General features: G+C 41.2%; 1 protein-coding gene across 5 annotated transcripts in view; it reads right to left on the bottom strand.

Annotated features, from left to right (window-relative positions):
• Positions 1-1,817: 1,817 nt before the first annotated feature.
• LOC126100576 (PAX-interacting protein 1) overlaps positions 1,818-17,212 on the bottom strand; it is a 176,914-nt gene continuing 161,519 nt past the window's right edge. For all 5 annotated transcript variants that reach the window (XM_049911194.1, XM_049911196.1, XM_049911197.1 and 2 more), the window contains 2 exons: positions 15,963-16,170; positions 1,818-4,056 (listed from right to left, as the gene is read on the bottom strand). In XM_049911194.1, the coding sequence (XP_049767151.1) occupies positions 3,995-4,056; positions 15,963-16,170 (270 nt within the window). In that variant the 3' untranslated portion in view covers positions 1,818-3,994. The remainder of the gene's footprint in view (positions 4,057-15,962; positions 16,171-17,212) is intronic.

Raw genomic sequence — 17,212 nt, 5'->3', positions numbered from 1 at the left:
TTTCTGAACAGTACGGCAGCCTGTTGGTCGTCATTCCTTGGCAATGATTTGGTGAGTGTTTTACAGCATTGTGGTCCACATATCTGCTGTTAAATTTCACAAAAGTTGATGGTAATCCATGTAATTAACAAAATGTGCACAGCTGTTGAGTCTACTAACAGCAGTTTTGTATGAACAGAGAAACTTAAGAGGCTAAACTGTTCCATTCACTGAGGTGACAGGGGTGGATTTTATCTATTATTCAGAGTAGCTATTTTTAATTCAACTAGCCGTGAGAATATTTCTCAACTTTTTAACTGGGCATATTTCAGATTTAAAAAAAAGTCTAGGAAAATTATAAGAGCAGTGCATTTTTACAACATGTCTAGAAAAGTAATAATAATTTGAAATTCATGTGACTGCTGCCAGTAAGGATGAATTTGTAGTCACATGATCATTGTCTGAAAGCCAAGGCATCTATAGTTTGGCACAAGGGTTCAATTCATAGCGACAATCTGCTGAAGTAGGGCTACACAGTTGCGACAGACTTGCATGGACTGCTACTCCGATAAACAGGTATTTCACAGGGGTAGTGTTGGAGACATGACACTTGTCTAAATTCATTTATTTATACTTTTTGTGGATGACTCTGTGTGCACTACTATTGTATTAAAAACAATAGACTATCTTTACTGAATGTGTCCATTATTACCCCCATCCTCCCCTTTTCCAAACAGTCAAAAATTGTTAAGAGGAGAAAAAATTATCATCACTGGTTCTGAAAACTGAAGCAGCTAATGAAAGAAAGAAGGCACAAAATATATCAATGAAAGAGTTTATGTTTTTTGACAGCTGTATCTTAAGTGGAGTTTCAATATATCTGCTGGTTGCTAAACAATATGAAGAAAATACAGAGTATATTACTGGTGATGAGAAACTTCATTCTCCAGTCTGCTGGGAAATAGTTTGATGGTGTTACAAGTTTGGCTAGCACTGCGGCACATAGTTGTAGCTCTTCAATCAACTCAAATTATGTTCACACTACTACTGAAAATGGAAGGACCACAACTGTCAAATTTTTAGAAAGTAAACTGCAATGTTCTTCTGAAACCAACTGCAAGTCAACACATTACAATTGGTTACATGAAGCACAAGTTTCAAATATGTATTAATAACTAATTTTAAATAAGCTTGCAACACATCCTTCAGTCCTGTAAAGCCCCTGCCCCCAGTTTGCTAGCCTCTGGCCCACACTCACTTCCACCCTTACTTCTATCCCCATTCCACTCAGCCTACAGTCATGTTCTTCCCTACAGTCTCCTCTGTTCTCCTTCCTCCGTCCAGCCCAGTCCTGTAGGTTACGCCCCCCCCCCCCACCCCCACCTGTGGCAGAATGAGCTCATCTGTGCAACATTCCTAGCTCCTGCCACCCTTTCCCTCTTAACCCACTCCAACTGACAAACATCTTGCGCCAGCAGGGCTGCAGTGTTTGCACAACATAGTTGGCTGTGATAATGTAGCCGTGCAAGTGTCTGTGTATTCTGTTAGCTCTGAAGCAGTATTTGTCTGAAGGTCAGCAAACATCTATTTTCTTTTGACAACTCGATGTCTCTACTTTAGGGTCATTTGTTATCTTTACTCTTCTATTACTTGTATTCCCCTGAGAATTTTTCATTGCCACATAAAACTTGCAAGTTTCTCTTTCTGTTTCCTTGCAACTGGTTGTAAGTCAACACATTAGAACTGGCCATGCATTTCCTGTTGCACATCGTCACCATATGCAGGAGTGAAACCTCAGAAGTTTATTGCAACTTCGCTGCAATAATTGTAAAAAAAGATCACTTTACATTTTTATTAAACTGCCACCAGAAACAACAAACAATTGTACAAAAGAGATATTTCAAATAAATTAAGGACAGTAACATTACAGACTGGCACACGAGTTTTACAGCATTCAAAAATCCATAGGACCAAATTTCCTTTACTTAGAAAATCCTTCTTTCAAGTAAATGGAATGATCACTTCTCATAAGTTAACACAGATGTCTAGAAGTACCTCCTGTCTTCAATTCTTGCTGATCACAACAACACACTGAATTAAGTTCATGAGATTACATTTTTGTGCTGTACTATAGATATCACTTTCAAAAAGTTTGTATGAGATAATCATCTCCACTTTTAAATAATTTTTTATCACACCACTGTTTTTTCTGTTAAATGTGTATGAGGACCAGGTACCATAAATTTGCATAAGAGTACAGTTTGAGTAGCACAGCTTATGAAAAAAAGTACAAAATAGTAAATTTGTATTAGCATAGAAAAGGTGAATGGTTGATGGCCAGACAGCAACTGTGTCACATTTTAGTACGCAAACATCTGTAGCTCTAGCTCGACAATTGCTAAGTACACCAATTTAGGAGGTTAGAGTTGCAAACATTATTAGTCAGCTAATTTACCTGACAGTAGCAATTAAAGCTCGATTGTGCTATGCTTCCCCACTTTGTTTTTATGAATTTATTAAGAAAAGAGTTAATATTTAATTTCATGTAAAATACAGTGCTGTCATTTCCCTTGCTGTAGTGGTTAGTATGAAACAGTTAAGACTGGTCCCATTTCCCTATTTCACAGTATAAAAATAAATAAAGCAATTTAAGAACCTCCTCTGGTAATTTAATTAACAAGGGATTTACAACTTCTTCCCTTTGATAAGTTTGCTCTGCTGTGTGGTCACACCTGAGTTACACATACTTTTGACCCAGGAATCTGATTTCTTGAAACCTTTGTTTTTGCATAAGTTTATCAGTCACTTTCATTGCATTCACGAACATTTACAAAATGACTCTCTTCTTGTCACATTTAAAAATGATTTATGTCATATTAAAATAAGAATATTTTTGTCATGATAATTTAAATTCAAGACTTTTAATAGCAACAATGTTATAAGGTAAATAACAACACTAGAAATGTACTAACATTTTGCAAAGTGGCTGACAAAATGTTTTATGTTTCAAAAGAAAATCAGTCTTCAAACTAAAATACATGTCATATATAGACAAAACAGTCTTAAAACACATATTGAAAAGAGCGACTCACAAGAAAAAACAATAATGCAGAAAATTTTGAAACTGTTAGACTGTCTTCTGTCCAATAATAAGGCATACTTGACAGTGCTCCACATAGTAGTTGAAAAAAAGGATACAACTGAAAGCGAGTACAGAAAATGTCCCTCCAGAAAGCATTATGGACATTTGATGATTGGAAATGTAAACTCCTATGAGAATAAAAGTATTTCATTGTTGAGCATCTCATTTAATGGCTTTTCCTCATCAAAAGTGTTGCACACATTTTGAAACTGAATCATCCTTTAGCTTTATACATGAACATTGCACAGTGTTTTGTTAGTGACTTTTCGTCTCCAATCTACGCAAATAAGCAACTGACTATTATTGAAAGAGACCCTTGGAGTCCTATATATTATTAATCTTCACTACTTAAATTCTTCATTACTTAAGTAAGCACAACCTATGGGATGTTTTAAATTATTCTTTGGTAAAATTGGAGGTAATTTCTGCAAATCAAAAATATAGACACCCTTTTGCTGTTAAACTGCAATCTTTCATTGAAATTCAATTCAAACTGAGATCACAGTTTTGCAAAGTTATACACACTAGCATGGGTACTGCATCAGACTACATCCCATAGAGGAGATGCTATTTAAAACACAGCAGCAATAATTCTTACCCTCTACAGCTCTGCGTCTATACTAAAATACATTATTTTTCAACAGTTACATAACCCCTTTACAGGCTACAACATAAACTTTAAAATATTCAACATTAAAGCTATGCAAACAGTAAAACATGTACAATATAAAAAAGTGCCTACTCTCTGGTTTATGATGCCTGTTAAAGCCTGTGATTTGCCTCTGAAGTACATAAAATATTTTGATTGGTGTTTTTTTCTGCTTCATAAGGTCACTTTCTCAGTACATTGGCAGACGTTGTGTGTGTTTCCATTTAGCTGAACATCAACTCTTGCCTCATGATAGATCCCATAACACACTCAGAATTGTACACTTCTGGAACCAAATGAAAAGAAGCAATAAATAGCAAAACAGCAAATCATTGTAGAATCTTGGGCATGTGGTTTGTCATCGGCCTGCAACACGTTTATTTTAGTATTTAGTGTGATTCCACAATGATATTACAAACTTTCAGAGGTGATGGATAAGGGTAACTCTACCCATATGAGGTAAGGGACATTGGTCTGAAAACAACCAAGTCAAAAGTTATAAGTGAAAATGGTTCTCATACCTCCAACAGTGGAATACATGTACAGGCTGTAGGCTGAGCAACTTTCGGAGGCAGTAGTATGGACCAATGCAAGAAAAAAAGTGTCTAGTAAATAGGTGCTCTAAATGCATACCTTAAGAGCTATGGCCACTTGTTCAACTCCGATACTGTGAAACACATCTTTTTTACTGCAAGCTCTTTTTTTTTGGGTGGGTGGGTGGGGGGGTGACAGTATGGATAAAAATAATTAAAAACAAGTCCAGTAAATATGGGTCCTGAAGTGCATCCATCGAGAGCTATGGGCACTTGGTCAGTAAAGATATGTGTTTCACTGAAGCAAAGGTGAACAAGCATACACAGCTAAGGTGTGCATTTTAGAGCCCATATTTAATGGACCTTTTTTCTTGTTTTGGTACATTCTATCTACTCCAATAATACGGAAAGCAAAGAGCTTGCTGCAGAAGGGGGTGTGCTTTTTAGTATCCACTGCAGAGCCCGTGTTTGCTAGACATTTTTCTTGTTTTTGACCATGCTAACACCTCTAAAAGTTGCCTGCCCTACAGTCTTATCGACAACAGTACTGGTGCACTTATTCCACCATCATGAAGTATCAGAACAATTTTCGCCCGTAATTTTCACCATATTTATTTCCGGAACAGAGTCCCTAATCCTCAAATTGATACATCAACTTTGAAAATTTGTATCATCATCATGCAATCACCCTGTATAATAACTTTGTTATGTAATAATTACAGATTTGTTACTACATTATTATTTGGCATTTTCTTGATGTTAGGTGAGAAACAAATTTTTGTAGCACAAAAAACTGTAGTGTAATAGGAAATCTGTTGTTATTATATAACAGAATTATTATGTACAAAAACAAACATATATTACAGGCCACTGATGATGTTTTACAAATACAAAGAAGCATAACGTGTACAATAGGATACAAACAATCTTTGATTTTGTTGCATTAAAGGATAAGCACAGATGCAGCTAAGGAATGGTGATAAGTTCCTATGGGACCAAACTGCTGAGGTCATCAGTCCCTAGGCTTACACACTATTTGATCTAACTTAAACTACCTTATGCTAAGACAACACACACATCATGCCCGAGGGAGGACTCGAACCCCCGCGTCAGGGGGAGCCATGCGAGCTGTGGCAATGCACCTCAGACCGTGCGGCCACCCCATGGGGAGACTAAGGAATGACAAAAAACATAAAAAGCTGGAAATACTATGTGAAACATTTATAAAGAAATAGGCAAGAAAGTGATATATATATATATGGAAACATTCCACGTGGGAAAAATATATTTAAAAAGAAAGATGATGAGACTTACCAAACAAAAGCGCTGGCAGGTCGATAGACACACAAACAAACACAAACATACACACAAAATTCTAGCTTTCGCAACCAACGGTTGCCTCGTCAGGAAAGAGGGAAGGAGAAGGAAAGACAAAAGGATATGGGTTTTAAGGGAGAGGGTAAGGAGTCATTCCAATCCCGGGGGCGGAAAGACTTACCTTAGGGGGAAAAAAGGACAGGTATACACTTGCACACACACACATATCCATCCACACATACACAGACACAAGCAGACATTTGTAAAGGCAAAGAGTTTGGGCAGAGATGTCAGTCGGGACGGAAGTACAGAGGCAAAGATGATGTTGAAAGACAGGTGAGGTATGAGCGGCGGCAGATTGAAATTAGAAATTAGCGGAGATTGAGGCCTGGCGGATAGCGAGAAGACGGTGTAACACTGTGCCAAGATGTGCTGGCCGTGCACCAAGGCATGTTTAGCCACAGGGTGATCCTCATTACCAACAAACACTGTCTGCCTGTGTCCATTCATGCGAATGGACAGTTTGTTGCTGGTCATTCCCACATAGAACGCTTCACAGTGTAGGCAGGTCAGTTGGTAAATCACGTGGGTGCTTTCACACGTGGCTCTGCCTTTGATCGTGTACACCTTCCGGGTTACAGGACTGGAATAGGTGGTGGTGGGAGGGTGCATGGGACAGGTTTTATACCGGGGGCAGTTACAGGGGTAGGAGCCAGAGGGTAGGGAAGGTGGTTTGGGGATTTCATAGGGATGAACTAAGAGGTTACGAAGGTTAGGTGGACGGCGGAAAGACACTCTTGGCGGAGTGGGGAGGATTTCATGAAGGATGGATCTCATTTCAGGGCAGGATTTGAGGAAGTCGTATCCCTGCTGGAGAGCCACATTCAGAATCTGATCCAGTCCCGGAAAGTATCCTGTCACAAGTGGGGCACTTGTGGTTCTTCTGTGGGAGGTTCTGGGTTTGAGAGGATGAGGAAGTGGCTCTGGTTATTTGCTTCTGTACCAGGTCGGGAGGGTAGTTGCGGGATGCGAAAGCTGTTTTCAGGTTGTTGGTGTAATGCCTCAGGGATTCCGGACTGGAGCAGATTCGTTTGCCACGAAGACCTAGGCTGTAGGGAAGGGACCGTTTGATGTGGAATGGGTGGCAGCTGTCGTAATGGAGGTACTGTTGCTTGTTGGTGGGTTTGATGTGGACGGACGTGTGAAGCTGGCCATTGGACAGGTGGAGGTCAACGTCAAGGAAAGTGGCATGGGATTTAGAGTAGGACCAGGTGAATCTGATGGAACCAAAGGAGTTGAGGTTGGAGAGGAAATTCTGGAGTTCTTCTTCACTGTGAGTCCAGATCATGAAGATGTCATCAATAAATCTGTACCAAACTTTGGGTTGGCAGGCCTGGGTAACCAAGAAGGCTTCCTCTAAGCGACCCATGAATAGGTTGGCGTACGAGGGGGCCATCCTGGTACCCATGGCTGTTCCCTTTAATTGTTGGTATGTCTGGCCTTCAAAAGTGAAGAAGTTGTGGGTCAGGATGAAGCTGGCTAAGGTAATGAGGAAAGAGGTTTTAGGTAGGGCGGCAGGTGATCGGCGTGAAAGGAAGTGCTCCATCGCAGCGAGGCCCTGGACATGCGGAATATTTGTGTATAAGGAAGTGGCATCAATGGTTACAAGGATGGTTTCCGGGGGTAACAGACTGGGTAGGGATTCCAGGCGTTCGAGAAAGTGGTTGGTGTCTTTGATGAAGGATGGGAGACTGCATGTAATGGGTTGAAGGTGTTGATCTACGTAGGCAGAGATGCGTTCTGTGGGGGCTTGGTAACCAGCTACAATGGGACGGCCGGGATGATTGGGTTTGTGAATTTTGGGAAGAAGGTAGAAGGTAGGGGTGCGGGGTGTTGGTGGGGTCAGGAGGTTGATGGAGTCAGGTGAAAGGTTTTGTAGGGGGCCTAAGGTTCTGAGGATTCCTTGAAGCTCCGCCTGGACATCAGGAATGGGATTACCATGGCAAACTTTGTAAGTAGTGTTGTCTGAAAGCTGACGCAGTCCCTCAGCCACATACTCCCGACGATCAAGTACCACAGTCGTGGAACCCTTGTCCGCCGGAAGAATGACGATGGATTGGTCAGCCTTCAGATCACGGATAGCCTGGGCTTCAGCAGTGGTGATGTTGGGAGTAGGATTAAGGTTTTTTTAAGAAGGATTGAGAGGCAAGGCTGGAAGTCAGAAATTCCTGGGAGGTTAGGAGAGGGTGATTTTGAGGAAGAGGAGGTGGGTCCCGCTGTGACGGAGGACGGAACTGTTCCAGGCAGGGTTCAATTTGGATAGTATCTTGGGGAGTTGGATCATTTTTTTTCCACTTTCAACACTACCGCTGCTATAAAATCCACCGTTTCCAGTTCACAAACTGTTCCTTTCAGCTATTAAACAACCTTTTCGGCTAGTTTTAATATCTTTTGCTTTATTTCCATTTCCGTTTTTCTCACATCATCGATCATTTTTAGCCGCTTCCCACAGGTTTTAACGTCATTATTTCTTCATCAGACAATTGTTAGATTCATTTCCATAATCTGCCACCACCAAACCACCCTTTTAATACATCCTCACGTAGTTTTTTCGAAATTTTCCCGTATTTCTCCACCCTTTAACGTGTTTTGGCGGCAACACAACCACCTAACCTTTATGCACATCATTATCTACCTACACAAGTTCACCACAGGATCAACATAGCCCAGCCTCTAACCAACCCTTTTTCGCCTTTTTTCACACCAGATCTCCATTTGCTTTCTAGTTTCACCTTTATCTCTCCCCATATATTTTTATATTTATTTTCATTTTCATTTCAGCCTCGTGATCCACTTTCCACCTTCCAGTACCATGTCACCCTCACAACACCTCCACAACGACCCCATAGTTTTATTTACATTCCCTCCGCAAACATGCCTTCGCCCTAGCCAGAATACACTCCCATATTTTATTTTCTCAGGCTTGTCTGACATTTGGCATCACCCCCAAAGGCCTCACACTTAAAGTTCCCATCTCTGGCTGCAACCCTTCTTTCCATCAGTCCCTATACCAGTTCCAAACCGAACAATCCATTGCCCTCACCCACCTAATCCTTCACCTACACATCCACTCAGCCAATCAACACACCCATCAACTCCTGTCCCTAATAAAAGTCCTCAATCTTTCCTCTCCCACATCCACACCGGTTGTTCAGAGCATCCTCCTACAGGCCAACCGCAAGTTAGAACAGCATGCCACCCTCCACCTTAAAAAACTATCCAATCTCCTGGTTTCCCACCTCCGGAAAGGCAACTCACTCACCCTTCACAACCTTTCCAGCAAACCTCAACCTCCTCTCATTGCACACAAACCCAGTCTCTCCCATCTACTCAATCTCCCACTTCCAGCTCCACTCCCTCCAAAACCTCAAAATTCCAGTCAACACAATCTGGAACCACAACACCCCCATTCAGTAGTTAACCTCTCCTCCAAACCTCTCTCCCAATCCGAAACCTCTGTCCTATCCAAAGGCCTCACCTTCAGCCCCACTCCCAGTCCAACCACTTTCTCGAACGCCTGGAATCCTTACCCAGTCCGTTACCCCCAGAAACCATCCTTGTAACCATTGATGCCACTTCCTTATACACAAATATCCCGCACGTCCAGGGCCTCGCTGCGATGGAGCACTTGCTTTCACGCCGATCACCTGCCGCCCTACCTAAAACCTCTTTCCTCATTACCTTAGCCAGCTTCATCCTGACCCACAACTTCTTCACTTTTGAAAACCAGACATACCAACAATTAAAGGGAACAGCCATGGGTACCAGGATGGCCCCCTCGTACGCCAACCTATTCATGGGTCGCTTAGAGGAAGCCTTCTTGGTTACCCAGGCCTGCCAACCCAAAGTTTGGTACAGATTTATTGATGACATCTTCATGATCTGGACTCACAGTGAAGAAGAACTCCAGAATTTCCTCTCCAACCTCAACTCCTTTGGTTCCATCAGATTCACCTGGTCCTACTCCAAATCCCATGCCACTTTCCTTGATGTTGACCTTCACCTGTCCAATGGCCAGCTTCACACGTCCGTCCACATCAAACCCACCAACAAGCAACAGTACCTCCATTACGACAGCTGCCACCCATTCCACATCAAACGGTCCCTTCCCTACAGCCTAGGTCTTCGTGGCAAACGAATCTGCTCCAGTCCGGAATCCCTGAGGCATTACACCAACAACCTGAAAACAGCTTTCGCATCCCGCAACTACCCTCCCGACCTGGTACAGAAGCAAATAACCAGAGCCACTTCCTCATCCTCTCAAACCCAGAACCTCCCACAGAAGAACCACAAGTGCCCCACTTGTGACAGGATACTTTCCGGGACTGGATCAGATTCTGAATGTGGCTCTCCAGCAGGGATACGACTTCCTCAAATCCTGCCCTGAAATGAGATCCATCCTTCATGAAATCCTCCCCACTCCACCAAGAGTGTCTTTCCGCCGTCCACCTAACCTTCGTAACCTCTTGGTTCATCCCTATGAAATCCCCAAACCACCTTCCCTACCCTCTGGCTCCTACCCTTGTAACCGCCCCCGGTGTAAAACCTGTCCCATGCACCCTCCCACCACCACCTACTCCAGTCCTGTAACCCGGAAGGTGTACACAATCAAAGGCAGAGCCACGTGTGAAAGCACCCACGTGATCTACCAACTGATCTGCCTACACTGTGATGCATTCTATGTGGGAATGACCAGCAACAAACTGTCCATTCGCATGAATGGACACAGGCAGACAGTGTTTGTTGGTAATGAGGATCACCCTGTGGCTAAACATGCCTTGGTGCACGGCCAGCACATCTTGGCACAGTGTTACACCGTCCGGGTTATCTGGATACTTCCCACTAACACCAACCTGTCAGAACTCCGGAGATGGGAACTTGCCCTTCAGCATATCCTCTCTTCTCGCTATCCGCCAGGCCTCAATCTCCGCTAATTTCTAATTTCAATCTGCCGCCGCTCATACCTCACCTGTCTTTCAACATCATCTTTGCCTCTGTACTTCCGTCCCGAATGACATCTCTGCCCAAACTCTTTGCCTTTACAAATGTCTGCTTGTGTCTGTGTATGTGTGGATGGATATGTGTGTGTGTGCGAGTGTATACCTGTCCTTTTTTCCCCCTAAGGTAAGTCTTTCCGCTCCCGGGATTGGAATGACTCCTTACCCTCTCCCTTAAAACCCATATCCTTTTGTCTTTCCTTCTCCTTCCCTCTTTCCTGACGAGGTAATCGTTGGTTGCGAAAGCTTGTATTTTGTGTGTATGTTTGTGTTCGTTTGTGTGTCTGTCGACCTGCCAGCACTTTCATTTGGTAAGTCACATCATCTTTGTTTTTAGATATATTTTTCCTTCGTGGAATGTTTCCTTCTATTATAACTATATATATATATATATATATATTTAAAAAGAAAGATTATGAGACTTACCAAACAAAAGCGCTGGCAGGTCGATAGACACACAAACAAACACAAACATACACACAAAATCTAGCTTTCGCAACCAACGGTTGCCTCGTCAGGAAAGAGGGAAGGAGAAGGAAAGACAAAAGGATATGGGTTTTAAGGGAGAGGGTAAGGAGTCATTCCAATCCCGGGAGCGGAAAGACTTACCTTAGGGGGAAAAAAGGACAGGTATACATTTGCCTTTACAAATGTCTGCTTGTGTCTTGTATGTATGGATGGATATGTGTGTGTGCGCGAGTGTATACCTGTCCTGTCCTGTGTAGACACACAAACAAACACAAACATACACACACAAAGGTGTTTGTTTGTGTGTCTATCGACCTGCCAGCGCTTTTGTTTGGTAAGTCTCATCATCTTTCTTTTTAAATATATTTTTCCCACGTGGAACGTTTCCCCCGTTCCACGTGGGAAAAATATATTTAAAAAGAAAGATGATGAGACTTACCAAACAAAAGCGCTGGCAGGTCGATAGACACACAAACAAACACCTTTGTGTGTGTATGTTTGTGTTTGTTTGTGTGTCTATCGACCTGCCAGCGCTTTTGTTTGGTAAGTCTCATCATCTTTCTTTTTAAATATATATATATATATATATATATATATATATATATATATATATATATATATATAAATATAAAAATAAAGGGGATGGGCACAGTACTAATATGTTCAACATCATTAAAGCATTACAGCCTAAATTTTTCTAACACACAGTCATTGTTGCTAACGTACTATACACGAACGGCATTTTACCTGCAAGTTTAAAAGTAAGTGTTCATTTCATGGACAACAAAAGTATTATAGTAGTATGTGTACCTGAAGAAAACTGATGAGGAGTTGTGCAATAACAAAATAACGTCTACAATTTTATACCCAATTTCAAATCATCACTTTGACATTTCTGTTCACGTGTGCATTTTGGAAAGCAAATAGAAATAATGAGCAGGGATTTTCATGTTATCACACTTGTGATGGTTGCTTCCATCTTTGTGTTGTTCACCATGGGTGAAAAAAAGAAAGAAGACAAATACGACACAAACAAGGAGAGTAATACTGTTTCATGCACAGGGGAAAAAAAAGGACAAAGTAATGAAGATTACAGTTTAACAAACACGCTATGATAACGCTGTTAAGAAAGTAGGCACAAGCTAGGATGGGTAGGAAAACAAAGAGTGTTCTATTCAAAGGAACCAGCAAGTCTGAGAGTCCACAGAAAAACTAAATTTATATGGTTAGACAGTGCCTTAACAACTGTACTGTATCATATGTGTAAGGAATAAGGGTGGCAGGTACGAGGGGAAGACATACAATTCTAGTAAGCATATAGATTTGTTTGCAACATTTACTGGGTTGGTGCACAAGTTCATTACCTTTTTCCATAAGTTTAATAAACACAACACATACACAAAACAGAAACCTTAGTCATCAATAATACATTCTCTCTCACTATTTAGAACAGTCTGCCAATGGTGGGGTAACTTTCTGATTCTAGACTGTAGAAATCACATGGTTTTGAGGCAAAGAACTCATTGCGCCATGTTCAGAAGTTACTTTTCACTTGGAAAGGAAGTTTCTTTAAGGTTGTTTAATAGAGTGTGGAAAAGTTAAAAATCTGAGGGTGTAAAATCAGATGAATAAGGTGCGTGCAGAATGACTTCCCAAACAATCTCCTGTACAGTATTTTTTGTCAGTATAGCAGAACGTGAGCGAGAGTTATCGTGGAGTGTCATCACTTCACATAGTCTTCCTGGTCGTTCTTGGACTGTGTCTATAAGATGTCTCAGTTGTTAACAATAAATGTCAGCCTTGATGGTTATACCTGGGGGAAGCAATTCATAGTACATCACACTATCACTGTTCCACCAGATGCATAACATTATCATCCATGGATGCATGCAGGTCTTTGCACAGGAAGTTGCTGGTAGTCAGGAGTGGCCAGTGTTCCTCACGAGCCAAATGATGACGAGCAAGCAGAGATGTACATATGGCCACCCACTCATTTTTGTGATTTTGGCTTAGAGCATGTGGTACCTATACACTCAATGTATGAACCTTCCCTAATGCATGGGAATGTTGTACAATGGTGGTATAACCACAGTTCATCACATTTCCAGTTCTCTTGTACACTGATGTGGTTCATTGTGCATTAATGCGTTTCAACAATCTTCAACAAACGCCGAAGGTCTTTCTGAATGTGGAGAGTCACTAATGTTACAATGATCCTCCTTAAAATGAGAAAACCATTTTCTTGCCATTCTCTGTGCAATGGCATTATCCCCACACACAGTGCAAATGTTACCCTCTACTGAAATCATGTCGTAAATGTTCCGATTTCTCCATTTGGCACTTTATTTTCTAGCATCTGCAGCTCCACTCACTATCTCCAAATGACAAAATGACAAATGTAAATTGAACAGTAATGGTGAACTACAAGTAAAAAATTACAATTGATAAATAAACCCGTACCAACCAGAACACTAACATGCAAAACAAAAACGCTACCAACTAAGCAACAACCTAATATCATTAAGTCAAACATGATAATATATGTAGGAAAAGAGAGAAGGCTACTTACCATACAGAAGAAATGTTTTGCAGACAGGCACAATTAAAAGACATTTACAGAATTCATTCTGTTTTGAGCTGCCGGAATTGGCAGTCATGTGCATGTGAGGTGTGCTTGCTTGTGCATATGAATGCTGTGTGTTTCTCTTTTGCTGATGATGGCTGTGGCTGAAAACTATGTGTAGTCTGCCACTTAAAGTGTTTTCTGTCTAGTTTGTAGCAATCTCTCTTTTCCTACATACACTATTGGATGTTATATATTATTGTGGAAATCTATGTTTTTCTATGTTGTTAACATTCCTATGTGGAGTTTCCATTGTATGATATATGCGTTCTTTAAGTTAAAAATAGAATATGTAATACTTTAATTAAGTAAATGGAGTTAGACAATTCACTTAACTTTCCAACACTGAAAATGTGGCCAATTAAACGAAAGATTCTTCAATTACTAAGTGAGTACATTTCTTTCATGAGCTACAGTGAAGCAGAAAAGGGAAGCAAATATTTCAAGGTGTGAATATGGCATGTTGCTCACTCAGCTTCCCCATTAACTAAAAAGCTTTTGAAATAAGTAACTCTCTTATTTGTTGTAATACTCACTAAAAATATCCTTTAACAAGTGAACTGTGATCCATAACTCCCCAATGACTATTTAGCTCAGCCCCTTTGTTCCCTACATTGTTTAAACTGCTTACTTACACATCTATCTTGAGACCAAAAATATTTACACACATACCTACAATAATAATTTTTTACACTGATGCCTCCAAGTGCATTCTATTAGGGCTCTGTAAACAATTTGCCTTGGAGTCTATACTCTCAGTGGCAAATACTGATTAAGTTGCCAAAGACGTCTTGGGAGATGGAGGCTCTTTCTTTACAGACCACAACAACAACAAAAAAATTGTTCAGCCCATTGATATTCAGTTTAAATAAGAACAATAAGTAGGCTGTTTATAACTGGTCAATTTTGTTGTGAAATTGTTTTCCTCTCAAGTATGTAGTGCAAATGGTTTGTTGCTACTTGATGTGAATAATTCCCTTCCCTGAATGTTTAATGAGAAGAGAGCAAGTAGGAGGCCAGCTATCCGCCAAAATTCTCTCATGTGACAAGAGCTACAAACGGGAAGAGGATCTCACATTATCTCCCCCAAAACCAGAGAGAACTGTGAACCCTGTGGAAACTATTATATGCTGGTCCCCAACTGGTGACTACATGTAATTTCAAAAGAATACCATACCATAATTTATCATTTATCATCGTTTAGGAATCCACAAATTACAAGGCCAAGGACTGTTAACAGTGTGGCAATGAATTTAAATTTAATAGTCTGAAACTGTGAATTAATAAAATAAACAAAAAATAACAGGATTAGATGAAGAATGAGCATGCCAGAAAAGAGGTGGAAATATGTGTATTTATTCAATATTTGTAATTTTTGTGTTTTATGTAATGTTACTAAAATGATGCTATATCTGAAAAGATATAGTATGTACTCATAACAGAATAGAGCTGAACCACTCTGCCTTACTTTTGAGGGTATGGTTGTAAGAGAAAAGAAAATGGATTGCAGTTTATATGTCTGTCAAAGGCTCAGCACCTAAATTATAGGTTGAGTTATTTCTTTGGCTTCTTTTTTGCATCCCATCCAGGACTTTCGTGCATCATATTAATAATAAGGTTTGTTAAATAGGTTGGGTTTATGCACCTTTACCAAAGATTTTTCATCAGTATTTTACTTTCAACGAGATGAGAAATGGTGGCTTACAGCTACTGATCATCATACTTTGTGCCAATGACCAAGGTTAAATTCCAAACTTCTCCATAGTCCCTCATGGTGTGAGGTCATGTGACACTGTTGCTGATGATCTGCTAGCCAGCAGGGGATATTTCACTGGATTTACTCCTTGGTGCTACTGGAGAGAAGTAGACTGTGTGTCAGTGCCAGGTTCACCCTCCCTTCCCTTCACCCATAATAACAAAAACATAGCACTACACTGTACGAGAACCCATCACAGTTATCAAAATTACACAAACAAACATATAACATTTCATAAAAGGACAGAGAAATGCAATCTTCACTGGGACCTTGCCCAGAATAGCAATATAAGGCTCTTGCATCTTCCACCAACACTCATTTTACTAAGAACATTCTGTAATATGTGACTACAAGCTTCCATATACATTCATTTTTCTTTGAAATACACCATATACAGAATAATAGAGAGACTTGACATTGCACTGAGAAAACACTCACCATAACCAGAGGGAAAACACTGCAGGAGAAGATGCATATCATGTTTCACCGAAATTATAACAAAACGCCGACCATCCTGTCGTGCTTCTAGGGCATAGTTACGCAAGGCCTTCCGTCTCTTCTCCACTGTTCCGCCAGCACATTCAATCATTTCAGCGAGAGCTGATGGAGACGGGTTGATGCCAGGAGTCATAAAAAAAGTTATGCCCTGTTAAATAAAACAGTTTATTAAATATCACATAATAGATGTTCACTTACATAAAAAAAAACCTAGCTGAGCACTCGGCGTTGCCTGGTATTTATTTATTCAAATCTCCTATTAGTTCATCTTTTCCTGCCCGTTCTCTCTGTCCATCTCCTCGCCCTTCTTCCTCATCCACCTACCCACTACCCCTCTCCATCTTGTACCTGCCTCCGACACTTCTCCCTCCTCCCCTTCTCACTAATCCTCCCCTTCACCTCTTTCTGTCCATCTCCTGCCAACACTATCTGTCAATCTCCTCCCGCCTCTCTCTGTCCATCTACTCCTACCACACCTGCCTGTCCATCTCCCCCCTCTCCGTCAACTCATCCTCCCACGTCTATCTGTCAATCTCCTCTTCCTCCACCTCTATGCTCATATCGTCTTCCACCATCTCTCTTGTCCTCTCTCTGACCATCTTCTTCTCCCATCTGTCCATCTCTGCCTTCCCCTTCTATCTGTCTGTCCATTCCCTCCCTGTCCTCTCCCTCTCCCTCTCCCTCTCACTCTCACTCCCCCCCCCCCCCCCCACCTCACTGCCCCATGTCTCTTTGCTCAGATGTGCCCTTACACACATATAGCACCTGGAATGCATTCCAATACTACCCACACAACACATCTGTCACACATGTCAACTTAGATGTCAGGGGTTATCAACCCTTTTCCCATTATCCCATCCATATAGGCGCTTGGTGATTTTAATTGCCACAGTACTAAAACGAAAAAACATTTTTAAGTCCCAGAGCCAAGCTATCTCCCTATATTACGGCAATGTTGACACAAGGGGCCACAATGAAAACATTTTGTCACGGAGACTGGCTCAGGGCAAAGCACAACATCGGCATTTCTGGCGAGCCAGGCAGCAGACTTCAGCAGAATGTAGTGGGTCAGAGCAGCCAAACAGAGTCACATCACCTTCATTATGTGACAAAAGAAACGCTAAAGCAAATGCTACAGATGGTACCTACAGCTTTATGAACCAAAGCAAAAGTAAAACCGCTGATACCTT

This window comes from Schistocerca cancellata, chromosome 9 (genome assembly GCF_023864275.1).
Source record: "Schistocerca cancellata isolate TAMUIC-IGC-003103 chromosome 9, iqSchCanc2.1, whole genome shotgun sequence".
NCBI classification, from domain to species: Eukaryota; Metazoa; Arthropoda; class Insecta; order Orthoptera; family Acrididae; genus Schistocerca; species Schistocerca cancellata.
The sequence above is the reverse complement of the archived record's forward strand: the minus strand, read 5'-3'. Positions and strand labels throughout refer to the sequence as shown.